The sequence below is a fragment of the Scomber japonicus genome, chromosome 17 (genome assembly GCF_027409825.1).
Source record: "Scomber japonicus isolate fScoJap1 chromosome 17, fScoJap1.pri, whole genome shotgun sequence".
NCBI lineage: Eukaryota > Metazoa > Chordata > Actinopteri > Scombriformes > Scombridae > Scomber > Scomber japonicus.
Window position 1 is genome coordinate 4,905,013 of NC_070594.1, and position 13,041 is coordinate 4,918,053.

Here is a 13,041-nt window from a genome sequence, read left to right on the forward strand (position 1 = left end):
CAGGCACCGAGCGGAGGGAAGCCAAAGGAAAGGGGAGGCGGGAGGGGGCAAAACACAAACTTACAAAGTACAGATTCACTCAATGAGGCCTAAAGGGGAACTTTTTGGATAACTTGAGGAGTGAGTGAAGAAAATGTCCAAATATGTTCATTATCTATATTATTTTTACAATTTTGGCAATGCGGGGGGGGGTTAAGTATCTTCATGTTGTGTAAATACCGACTTATCTAATGTGCAGGATGAAGTGAAGGTTTTAAAATGTGCAGCTTATTCTCCAAAAAAACAGATCGTACTGGTGCCAGACTTTAATTTAAGCAAACATATGGTTGCTTTAAAGCTGCTTGTTGATTTGAGTCAGTGCATTTGTATACCCCCCCCCCCCCCTCCCCCCTCCCAAAAAAAAAAGATCTGCTAGAGGAGCTTTAAGAGGGGTGTAATCAACAGGTTTGGAGGGAGGGCAGAGGGACACAAAGAGTTGGGAGGTTAGAGGGGCAAATGCTTCAAGTGGTGGCTGAGAAACCAGAGGATTTTCTGGAAAGTCTGAGCAGGAGAAGAATAAGATTGTGTGGGTTGGAGGGGGGGGGGGGGGGTTACAGAGGGGGGGGGGGGGGATTGACAGTGGGAGGGAGTGAAATTAAAGTGAGAGGGTCAGATGAGGTTATGTCGCTGTTCCTTTACCTCCCGCTGCAGAGACAAACTGGCCTTTTAAGTTAGCAACTGTCTTATTTTAATAATAATAATAATAATTAAAGCTTCTTTCCTTCCTTCCTTCCTTCCTTCCTCTTTTCCTTTCTCCTTTCCTTCCTTCTTCCTCCCTTCCTCCTTTCCTTCCTTCCTCCCTCCCTTCCTTCCTTCTTCCTCCCTTCCTTCCTTCCTCCCTCCCTTCCTTCCTTCTTCCTCCCTTCCTCCTTTCCTCCCTTCCCCCGTCCTTTCCTTCCTTCCTTCCTTCCTCCCTTCCCCCGTCCTTTCCTTCCTTCCTTCCGCCTTTCCTTCCTTCCTTCCTTCCTTCCTTCCCCCCTCCTTTCCTTCCTTCTTCCTCCCTTCCTCTAATAACCTCTAAAACAGACGAGGTGGATGAGACACATTCTTTGCATAATCATCTTTATTTATGGAAAAATAAACAGCAAAATTAACAGCAGTACTCTCTCTGATATTTGTAATATATGATAATAACCATCTCTATTTCATTTTTCTTGCAAAAGCATTCACATGTAAGGCAGCTTCAATTTCATTTGTAACAGATAATTGCCAAAGGTTATCATTAATTCACATTTAAACACAGTCAAAATGTATTTCTGGTACAATTCACACATTTCCTCCTGTTGTATATTGCATTTAAATTCACATCAATATGAGTTAGATGCTGTTATCCAGAGCAACTTTATATACCAAGAAGTGTTCGTACTTAATCAGCAGCATCAGTTCAAGTAATGGTCAACATTTGGCCGCCATTAGATCATCCCTGAGATTAAGTGTAATCCATTAGAGCGACAGGGGATACGGGGAATAAAGAGGTGTGATGGGTGGAAGAGCTTCACCTCGTTCCGTTGAGCCGATTTCAATTTAAAGAGTGCACCTTACTCTGTTTAATGAAGTAGTAATAAGGTTTATCCTGCTAAAAAAAAGTTATAGTAGACTCAATTTACTTTATAAAAAGGGACAGAAACTGGACCTGCAGGGTTGCAAGTCAATACCATTAAGATAGTAGTGGTTATTTTAAAGAAATTATGTCTTTTTCTTATATTTAAACTATTATTTTACTTCATAATTGTGCTGTTTGCAGTTTGGATTAGATCTGAATTAGTAAAATATATAATATATAGTAAAATATCTCCTGCTTGAAAAAAATATGGTATTTCCCTTTTTATGTTACCTTCATTCAAGTAACTAAATATATCATTTTAAAGGTAACTCATTAAAAAGCATTCGAACACAGACTTATATGGTTGAGCTCAACATAATTAATATCTTATTCCGTATTCCCTCTGCTCTATTAAGGTTTTTTTAATTGTGCAATTTCATACCAGAAAGCAAAACCTTGAGTAAAAGTAAAATAATTAATATTTGGGAGCAGCAGAATCAGTGCACTGCAGTGATTTTAACATGATCCAAGCATTCAAATACACAAAATAATAGAAGAAAAGAAAGATCCATTGAGGAGATTCTTCTTTTTTGGTCCATATTCATGATCATTCTCCCTTTGCCACACATTTGGAATAAGAGCTTTGGTCCAGGTAGAGCACAGAGCACACCTGAGTGACCTTACAGTATCCTTCACAGGTGATGCTGTTGTTGTAGTTGACCATGAAGTGACTGAAATACTGGTCGAAGGCTTTGGTCTGCGGCAGGCTGAGGCTCAGGCCCAGCTGGAGGAGGCTTTGTGGCTTGAGGTCAGTCAGTCCAAAAGCCTTAGTCAAGATATATTCCAGCCTCCAATCTGATCTTTGTTTCTCGTTGGCTTCCGTCAGATTCAAATAGTACTGCCAGATATCCTTCACAGAGAGAGAAAAGCACCGAAAAGAGTGAGAAAAAAGAGGAGAAAGAAAAAGTCTTTGAGTCTTTCTGAATGCTAAAATCTGTTTTTGTGCTCTGATTGACACTGTGATTAATCATCGAGAGAGACTTCTTTCTTCCACCTTTGATCAAGGAGATAAAAGTTGGAGTAGGTGTTTGAGTTCAAGACATTTTTATTCTGACCTGAATTTGTCAATATGCTTTCTAGTTTAAGCAGTTTTCATCTCTCTTCTCTTCAAACTTTCGTCTTTTGTTTGTTTTCTGAGGCTTTCTGAAACCCAGAAACCTCACTGGGATCTAACTGGTGGCCTCGCCAAAGAGCAGGTGGTACACCCTATAAAGCCTCAAATTTGTCAAACCTCCAGATTTTAATTTGCCAAATATATCTGCAACAAAAAACAGCATGATAATAAACTCTGCTAAATGTTATAATGGTTGAATTAATGGTCTTCTATATGTGAGAGTTTCATTTTGTGCACTTTTGATCACAGGCTGTTTTGTATGATTTGAGCTCGGCTTCTTTGGTCCAGGGAAGGCAAATCTTGAGGTTGAATCATAGACGGTATAAAAGAACCCATTGGTTTGTGGACTGCTGCTCGGAAGCCAATAGTGTCAAATCTAGGCAGCGCCATCTTGAAAATTTCAGGTCCATGCGAGGGCTGGATCTCGAGGACGTTGGGCAATCAACCTGTCAATCAGGACGTAGCCACACCCTAATGCATACCCTGCTTTATCGTCACATATAAAATCAGGGAGGCCAAAATGTCCCAAATGAACATCATACTGCATTGAAGAAGGCTTTAAACTAGCGATTGAGACCATAAACACATTTTGAAAACGTTTACTGAGGTTAGAAATCAAGTGAGAAGTTGGTGAATTCTCCATTGACTTGTATAGAGACGGTCGCCCCCTGGTGGCCTTTTGCTAGAATGCAGTTCTAAGTTACTTCCGCGTTGGCCTCATTTCAGAGGACCAGAACTCCCCGCCTGGGTTGAATAGATGCAAATCCCTTCAGCCAAAAATCATAGCTAGTTATAAAGTATTGTCTAGGCCATGCAGATTACCTAGTTTTCTGTGCAACTATAAACTTTTGTATTTTTTGTTTTGATAGTTTCTAGCCAGATTTGTAGAAGTACCATGATCCCATGAATGCAGGTCAACTTGCCTCCTGGTTTATACAGAGGTATGCTGATTAAACAGAGAGCAAGTGATAAACATGGAGCTGTTGCAGTAGGCTTCTTACCAACATAGCATAGTCCTTGCTGCTGTACAAGTACATCCGGAAAGCTGGGTTGTTAGAATAGGGCTCCAAAACATGTTTGATTGGTGTAACAGCCGGTGATACGAAAAGAGAATTCACTGGTTTACCTGCATAACAAAGAGATGATAAGTGAACATCTCTATGAGAAAGGGGGTAATAATAGAAAAGAGCAACAGAGAATAGTTCAACTTGACTAAATGCTGAGTGCACACCATCTTGCTTCTTTAAAAAAAAGGGTTTTAAACTGCCTATAAGCAGATTACTTGGTGTTTAATAGATTAATTTACTGTGGTCAAATTAGGAACAAAAAGTAATCTGGACTTGACCAACAAGAGCAATTTCTTACCTGGTAATTGTGTAAAAGCTTGTCTACTTGACAGACTACTGAAATTGCTCTGGTGGTAGTTACGAATGATTTCAGGACAAAGAATTACATTAAATAAACTGTGGATTATTTGATAAAACTCTTTTAATCTGTTTACTTCTGGTGCTGAATTAATTTGTTTCCTATCGGTCAGAATGCAACTTTTTGTGTCGCAATTTTTTTCATCTGAAAGAATAAATAATCCAAATGGAGTACCACAAGACTCAACTCTAGGTCCTCTACTTTTTATTTTATATTTGTAGAGTAAAATCTAATTTGTACTTTTAACACAGTGCTCATTTGTTCATCGTTTGTACAGTAATTACAATGTTGATGTTCAATTCTATGCAGATGACATGCAGCTTTATATTGAGCAATTAATACTATTACTTTACACTGTAGGTTGCGAATCTATTCTGTTTTAGCCTAATTCTGTATTTTTGTTTAATAAATACATAACTTCTCCAGACCCATGACAGGGTTTCATATATCTGTAGACATGGATCAGAGCAGGGACATGTTAGCATAGCTTAGCATAGTTACACTTTGTTGTGAGCATAATACAAAGACACAGCAAGGGAAAGGATCATTGGAGGAGGCAATTTTGCTAAATAATATCTACCTAAGCATTGTGTCCAGCTCTAGATGGTAAACTCAAGGTTTATACAGGTGTAAAGAATGAAAGCTTGTGTTTTTACCGCTCTGGTCCAGCAGCACCATGATGCTGTCTCGATGGGTGTGACCGTAGAAATGTCCCGCTACGACATCACTGTACTTCCTGAAGATGGCGACCAGTTTCTCGTTGTGGATCTCTCTGATAGCTGTGGTGTTTCTGGCATAGGGAAGGTAACCTATTGGTACATGGGCTATGATGTACACCTGGAGCAAATAGGAAGATTGTTTAAAGGAACCAAGGTATGATGATTTATTCAACAATGATGTCAAAATGCAGCACTGTAAGAAAAGGTCAAAGGTCATTATTTAGGACAGACAGCATTTCTGATACCTTCTCCAGGTTCTGAGCAGCCATCTCCAGAGTTTTCTCCAGCCATTCATACTGCCCAGCAGGGTCCGTCATGTTAACTGTGACTTTATTAGGACCGTAGTAGAGGATGGTGTTGAGACTAACCACCCGCAAACCAGGTTTTACCAGCTGGGAGTAGAAACCGCCTGTAGATACAGAACAACAACATACAACTCAAACATGGAGCTGACAAATACCGATTATGAAAGTTGAACCAAGCTTATGTTGTAGACTGTATGTGTCACCAACATACTAATAAATACTAGTTAACTAATACTATTTCACCTATTTGCATCAAAGTTATAAAGTGATATTGTATGAGTTTTATTTGAAGGCCTTGCTTTACAAAACAACCTCTTTCTGTGTAAATAATAGTTAATTTGCACAATCAGCAGCATGACCAGACAAGTAGCCACCACATGACTGGTTTCCTTCCTCATTTCTTAATGCTGGAACTTTACAGTTTGCAGAAGTGATTGCTAATATACTGTACGGCCTCTGTTACCCATTGTTTTGGAATCACAATAATATCAGTCACTCTTTTGAAATAATCCAAAATATTTAAGCATAAAGTAAGAATAAATATGTTCTGAGTTTGACATACCACAGAAAAGTGTTTTGTTAACCACCCTGCCAAATTTGAATGTATATATGAAATTAGGCTTCAAAGTTGTGTAAAAATCAGCCTCTTTCTCTGCTCCCAAACGCTGAAACCCCGCCCCCTACCAAGTGTCACCTGTCAATCAAAGTCACCACCTCTACCAGAAACATGGACTCTACGTCTGAGAGCTTTCTGCTGCTAACTCAGCTGCTAGCTCGGCGGCTAACTCGGCAGCTAGCTCAGCGGCTAGCTCGGCTGCTAACTTGGTGGCTAACTCAGCTACCTGGCTAACTGTAGACTGTAGCAGTAGTAGTGTGTGCTGAGGGGCTGCAGAAAGAGCCAGTATAAGATAAATAAGGATCATGTGAAGATATTCCAGTAGAGCTCCAGGATAATAGTAAACAAACTAACGCGTTACCTTGTGAGAGTGTGAGCAATGCTTCAGTCTGCAGCCACGGTTCCCAAAGCTGAGCAGCAGCCTTGTAGATGGCGTTAGTGGAGGTCATCATCTGGTCCTAAAAGTAATGGTACAAACATGTGACTGTCTCAGATACAGTTTTCATCTAGCAGCATGTTATGTGGCAAAATATGAAAATCAGTCTCACATACAGTTGCAGTTATAATGAAATAAACTCCTAGATTTATAATGAATTGTAGTGATTTAGTTGGTATCATCTACTGTCATGATTGAGGCTCTTTGTACAACCATCAGTCAGTATTTTTGTTTGTTTTTAGTATTAATATATGATCGTCATATGATCAAATTCTGCATTTACAGGATTTCTACCTCAACAAAGATAAGAGTCTCATAAACGTCTCAAACAGCTGAGTTGAAAATTTATTATATTCATGAATAATGGTTTGACAGCAGTAAAGACTGAAAGGATTTCTACATAATGAGTCATTCTGAGGTTAAACTGTCATGTTTTATGTGAAACCCTGCAGTCATTTGTCTTTTAAACATCATCCATTTTTCAGAGCCACTGCGAGCTGCTGTACTGTACCTGCGGCCAGTAGTCATGGTTTCCCAGAGCCGGATAGACTGTCATGTTTGGAAAGTAATGTCTGATGCTCTGGGTCATGTTACTGATCACCTGGATCACTGTTTCCGTAGAGAGCTCACCAGCAGGAACATGTGGTGGACTGTCACTGAGGGAGAAGGAAAAAAGATGCAATGTTACCAAACAACACACTCATTTAACCACATACTGTTGGTACAGAGTGTCAATATTGTACATTTAGTTTAATACCTTCAGAATAAAAGAACGTTCAGAATTCCCCGCCTGGTAAAAACCCTGATTTCTTAACACCACTGTATTTCTTTTTACTGAACTCAGTAGAGCCGAACTGTCCGATATTACAGACATGAAGTAAATTCCACTCCTCAATGGATTTCCTCTTTTTACTGTAAAATCAAACTCGTGCTACAAAACCCAATAACAATAGAATAAAAGCAAAAAAAATCTGCTTCCACAGTAACTTAATCTTTTCCCCCCCAGGGAGTCTTTTCAAGTTTTAAGTGTCCAGGCGTTCTTCTAACCACGTTTAATAAGCCGCCTATGAATTCCTGGCTTAGCTGATTAGCTGCAGATTAATAGAGAGCTGCATAGTAGTTCCACCGCTGCGACTGATGCTCACAGCTACGATTACACTTACAACATTAGTTTCCACTTCCCACAGAGAATGTAGAGCCTCTTTAAAGACGAGTGAATAACTCTTAGTCGTCTTTCAAGGCCGGCGCTTCAGTGATCAAGTGAGACCTCTGGGTTTTATTCACTGTTGGTGCACTGTTGGCCTTGTGCTCACTGCTTCTCTAATGATGGCAACCTGCTAAGTGCTAAAATATGTAAAGACCTTGAAGCTTGAATAAATGCAGACATCAAATCCAGAGCTTTATAATTTCCTTACTAAAATCATAATTTGCTGACTGTTTCTAAAGAGACGAACTCGACTCCTGCCGTTCATACACTTCATGGTTAATAGCAACAGTTAATTGGTAGTGGAAACAATTATTATTACTCGTAGCTCTAAGCACATTACACTCTGAGATTATGCACACTCACATTAAGGCCATTGTGTGGTTCATGAATAGGATCCACTGAGCGCTCTCCCCAAAACCACAAGAGCGATTATAAAGTCAAGTGAAACCATGAAGTTTATCATGTTCAGCAGAGATCAGACATTAAAGAGGGAAGTGATACTTCTGCTTGCTGACACACACAGTTATAGACACACTGTACTGTGCTGAGCTTTACTGAACCTCACAGCGATAAGTGATAAAGTCAATGCAAACAAACAAGAGGATGAAAAAGTTTCAACCTGAGCAAAATATTCAAATGAGCTGAAACTCAAACACTCTGCAGTAATGTTGGATGTTTGTATGTTGTAACTACCTGCAGCTCACATCTGTACAGTTTTGGGGCGAAAAAACTCCAGCAGTCAAATTTGCACAAGTAAAGCAAGGTAGAAACTTTCATTATAGTTTAATCTGTTCATTATTTTCACGATTAGTCATTTGGTTCATAAAATGTCAAAAATAAAAGTTTGCAGTGTTTCCCAAAGCCTAAGGAGACATATTCAAATGCCCTCTTGTGTCCAAAACCCAAATATATTCACATTACTGTCGTAGAGGACTAAAGAAAACCAGAAAATTCACATATTAGAAGCTGAAACGACTCAAAACTATTTGATTATCAAAATAGTTAAAGTCAATTTAAAGTAAATTATTGGCAATCAATCATTGATTTGACTAACTGTTGCAGCCCTGACGCTGACATTATATGGGATTATCATTAGTTTGGCATAAAACCAAAAGTTGGACAAATTGAACATTTGACCTGCTGCTGGTGCTTTATGAAACGTTGATGGACAACCAAAGTGTTAAAGACTTCTGATCTCTGGACCAACAATAACTGTCATAGAGGACAAAAGAAACCAGAAAATTATTGGCAATCAATTAATGATTCGACTAACTGTTGCAGCTCTGATGCCGACATTATACAGCTGCGGTTGATGGATTGTCATTAGTTTGTAGTGTTTGGTCAAAATCTAAAGTTGGACAAATTGACCTGATGATGGCGCTACATGAATCAAAGTGACCAAAGTGATAATAATGTATTGTGTGGAGAACATGAATGTGTTTATCAACTTTGATGCCAATTCATTTAGTAGATGTGGAGATATTTCACACTTTGACCTGCTGGTGGCGCTTTATGAAACATCGAGGGACAACCAAGCTGTTAAAGACTTCTGATCTCTGGACCAACAATAACTCTACAAAACTACATCCAATACTTTTCAAGATGAGCAAATCAACTAACAAACTGTCTGAAGAGCTCTGATACTAACACAGCTAAAAATGAACAACCCTAAAATATCTAGAAGAGGTAGAAGGAGAAGTGAGGAACATCCAGAATAACCTCAGTTAACAGGAATACTCTCCATTTAAGAGTCTTAAACCTCAGAGTGGCTTTTTGAGAAGGAAGCACAGGAGAGACACACACACACACACACACACACACACACACACACACACATACACATACACACTCACACACACACACACACACACACACACACACACACATACAGTCTATCAGAGAACAGGAAGTGAAACTACATCACTGCTTAGCTGCATCATTTTCCACCAACAACCTTCTCGTTAGTCAGAATTTGGCTCCAGATTTTTAAAACCAGAGGAGGAAAGCATCATATCTCCCTCCATCAGTAGCCCCCCGCCGCCCATCAGTAGCCCCCCCTCCCCCCTCCTCAGTGTACTGACCCGGTCCATATGATGAAGTCCTGCGGCTGTGTGAGCTCGGCCATGCGTGTGAAGGCTGATTGGATGAGGCTGTACGGCGAGTCACACAGGAAGTCTCCATAAATGCCGGCGTGCTTTGCGGCTTCACCTTTGGAAGAGAAGCACACCTTGGTGGGATCTTCGGCCAGGTGGTAGGTGGGGTCCAGGTGGAGGTCGGTGATGTGCCAGAACCGGCCTGAAGGAGAAGAAGGGATGAAATGTTTACAAAGACGAATGAAAACTAAAATCACTGAGAAGCAAAAAAAAAGGTTTAATATGTGTTTTTAATCAGACTGGCACCAAATGTATCTGTGGAAAGGTGGAAAATCTGCTCATTTAGAGACATTATGAGTATTTTACTTCACACAAAAGCAAAAATACAACAGTCAATAAGAGTATATTTTATCTTTACATCCGAAATTACACTCATGACCTCTTTGAAATACATGTCAATCATAATTCACCTTACATTTATCCAATTGAATAGCACTTTTTTTGTGTTTTTGGTTGATTTTTGTGACTGAATGGTATCAATGACACATAGCAGATGCATTAAGGCTATGATGTATGATTTATATAGTAACTTTATTTTCATAATAGTGTTTTTCTGTTTGCATTTAGTTTCTTTTTTACACCTTTTAAATGCTTCCGCCTGTCTTTGGTGTTATTTCCTGTTTGTTATGTGATGATTTTTTTTAAGGTCTAGTGAACAAAGACATTAAAAACGTTTTCTTTTTTTTTAATGTTGCCTTTGTTTTGCTTATTTTATAATGAAGAAGATAAATAAATAAATAATCACCATCATTGACCCCTTTATAAGAGAGTGTGGTTCTTAGAGAAGGTGTTTATGGCTGAAGTCCGTTTAAAAATGTGCAATTTTTAAAGTTGCACACAGTCCACAATTAAAAAACTAACCTTTAAAGCATGACTGACAACTTTGTACTAATCCTGAATGTCTTTGGGTGAATTCGGCGTGTGTGACATGAACCAATCACCAATACACTTTTAGGAAATATCGATTATTGGAGTTGAGTCAGTGAAACCAGCTGATAAACCGAAAGTGTTAAGCTATACATGTTACTCTATGAACACAAGCCCGACCTGAGCAGCTCCACTACTACTGTTACAGACCTATATTATATTATATTACCTGCAGGGCATGCTGGGGGTTTGACTCACCTGTGTCCGGCAGGTAGGAGCTTCCGGTGGGAGCAGCAGCCAGAGGAGCAGCGCCACACAGCAGCAGCATGAACCGCAACAGCTGGATCATGGTGAGTGTGTGTGTGAGAGTGTGTGTGTGTGTGTGTGTGTGTGTGTGTTCAAACAGATAATACACTATATCACACACGACACACACATTTATATGTCTGTTCACAGCAGCTCATTCTCAGCCCGAAATAAACAGGAAGTACAATGGACAACTGGTCACGTGACTCTCAGTGTTTTGCTACGGCGGAAGGGAGGAGGGACTTTAGTGAGGAAGTCTGCAGAGTTTGTTCCATAAAGGCACATTTAATTGATTTAAAGTACATTTAAAATACATCCAAAGTACATTTAAAGCACATTACTAAAAAATGTACAACACTGAGGTACTTGGACTTACATATTTACATGTAATGCCACCTTATACTTCTACAACGACTCAGAAGACTCTTTGTTCTTTTGATTCGACATTAAGATTTAATAGAAAACATGTGATGATGGAGTTATTTTTACTTTGACTGAAGTAAAATAGGATCTGAGCACCACCACTGGTATCTGTATATATGGAGATTATGCTTTGTATTTGTATATATGCAGCTCTATGTAAGACTTCAGCCTAAAATATACAATGAAGTATATTTTACCATTTCCTGTTACTCACATTGATGACTTTTCACCCATTTAGTATTTTTACTTTTGATGCTTTCAGTACATTTCCATAGTTTCACTTCAATGTAGGAATTTTTCTTGTAATTGAGTGTTTTTTACAGGGTAGTGTCGCTGCTTTTACTAAATAATCTGGGTATTTCCTCAAGCACTGCAAATGCTAAATGGATGTAATAATCTCAATAACTAAATCAGACAGCTGATCCCAATAATCTTAAACTTATCAATACTCCAACATCATGAGTGTTTGTTACATCAGAAATATATTTTATTTTATTTGTATTTCTCTCCTGTTTTACATTCAAACAGCACAGATAGAAAACAGATTAAAATCCTCCACTTATCTCTGAGTGATGTTGGTGAGGTGAGCGGATCCGGCCATGCAGGTAGTTCTGGTTTTCTTAGCCTAGATTTTGAGATATGAATCCAATTCTGCCTGTCACATTTAGAAAAGCTCAAAGAGACACATATTTCCAAAATCATTGCCCCCTGTTACTTTGAATAATCAACAGTTTCTTTTGGTACTATTTCTTTAGAAAGTAGTTGACAGAGACTTCTGGGGCTTAAGCAGAGTAACAAGGACAATGTAGTGTTGAGTATCCAAAAATATTAGCATGGATACCAGCACAGGTTAGTGAGTGTGCTTTGGTGGCCAGGACTGAAGAATGCAAGAGTTGTTTGAGGTCTTAAAGCTGCATTAATAGACTTTTTGGCCACTTCGGGGGCAGCGGAAACAAGCTGTGAATACAACACTGACACATTGAACCCAAGTAAGTCCAATATTCACTCTCCTTTTAGCTCTGGTTTTTACTCTCTACCAACTCCTGAGGTCCAACTAACTGTGTCTGTTTGCTGTTTAGTGCTGAGCAGGTAGTGTACAGCGGCTTTTTACAGCTTTTTCTTTGGAAACAACGCTATGAGAGCTCTAAAGTTTCAGCCAGACAGCTAAACAATGAGCTGAAACTCATTATAAAGCTCCATAAAGGCGAGGGGAGCTGCAGAGTTACTGATAATTCTCTGTAGGTTCATCACTATGAGCCACACCTCTGTACATTAGACACTAAAAACAATAATTAATAATAAATAAAATATCAATTATAACCACTTTAAGCTCTAGCAGAAGGAGATAATTTGACATATTGGTGTAATTTCTCCACTTCAAGTTTTGCTATGTCAGCAGGTTTGGAAGATTAAATGTGTTGTTTTTTTTTTTATTCCCCTTATTCTCAGAAATCCTCTCAAGCATGCACAGCGTGTGTTTTAACCCTTATCCTCTGCAGAAAGGTCAGAGGTCAGGGTTTCGGTACAGATAGGGATAATAATATTTGTTCTCTAAGATTTCTTGCAGCATGTATAAATCAGAAAAGAGACCAAGGTTTACTCTCTACACTGTGTTTTTATTTCATGTTTTCACACACAGGTTTTGCAATGACGATCCATCCATCATGACAGAAATGTATTCATATAAAAAAAAAAATCTTACAAAACACATGCAGCCTGCGGGCCATGTACACGTGGAGGACGATGAAGTGCAAAGAGAAGCATACAGTCAATAATAATTATAAAATCAACACTTCTTAGCCGGGTTTTTGGAGACGGCGTCGTTGGT

At 39.1% G+C, this 13,041-nt stretch overlaps 1 protein-coding gene across 1 annotated transcript; it reads right to left on the reverse strand.

Annotated features, from left to right (window-relative positions):
* Positions 1-1,092: 1,092 nt before the first annotated feature.
* Positions 1,093-10,944, reverse strand: smpdl3a (sphingomyelin phosphodiesterase acid like 3A). The gene is made up of 8 exons (XM_053337556.1): positions 10,743-10,944; positions 9,546-9,759; positions 6,769-6,913; positions 6,183-6,279; positions 5,146-5,309; positions 4,838-5,018; positions 3,758-3,882; positions 1,093-2,492 (listed from the first exon to the last, which is right to left on the reverse strand). Exons 1-8 carry the CDS (start codon positions 10,831-10,833, stop codon positions 2,190-2,192), a joined length of 1,320 nt encoding a protein of 439 aa, XP_053193531.1. The 5' UTR covers positions 10,834-10,944; the 3' UTR covers positions 1,093-2,189.
* Positions 10,945-13,041: the final 2,097 nt, after the last annotated feature.

Excerpts from the sequence above, each read along its gene's own strand:
- smpdl3a (XM_053337556.1), bottom strand. The coding sequence starts at position 10,833 with ATGATCCAGCTGTTGCGGTTCATGCTGCTGCTGTGTGGCGCTGCTCCT. Across the intron at positions 6,914-9,545 it reads GACTTCATCATATGGACCGG|TGACAGTCCACCACATGTTC; the intron begins GTCAGTACACTG and ends CTTCTCCCTCAG. Across the intron at positions 3,883-4,837 it reads GGTGCTGCTGGACCAGAGCG|GTAAACCAGTGAATTCTCTT; the intron begins GTAAAAACACAA and ends TTTGTTATGCAG.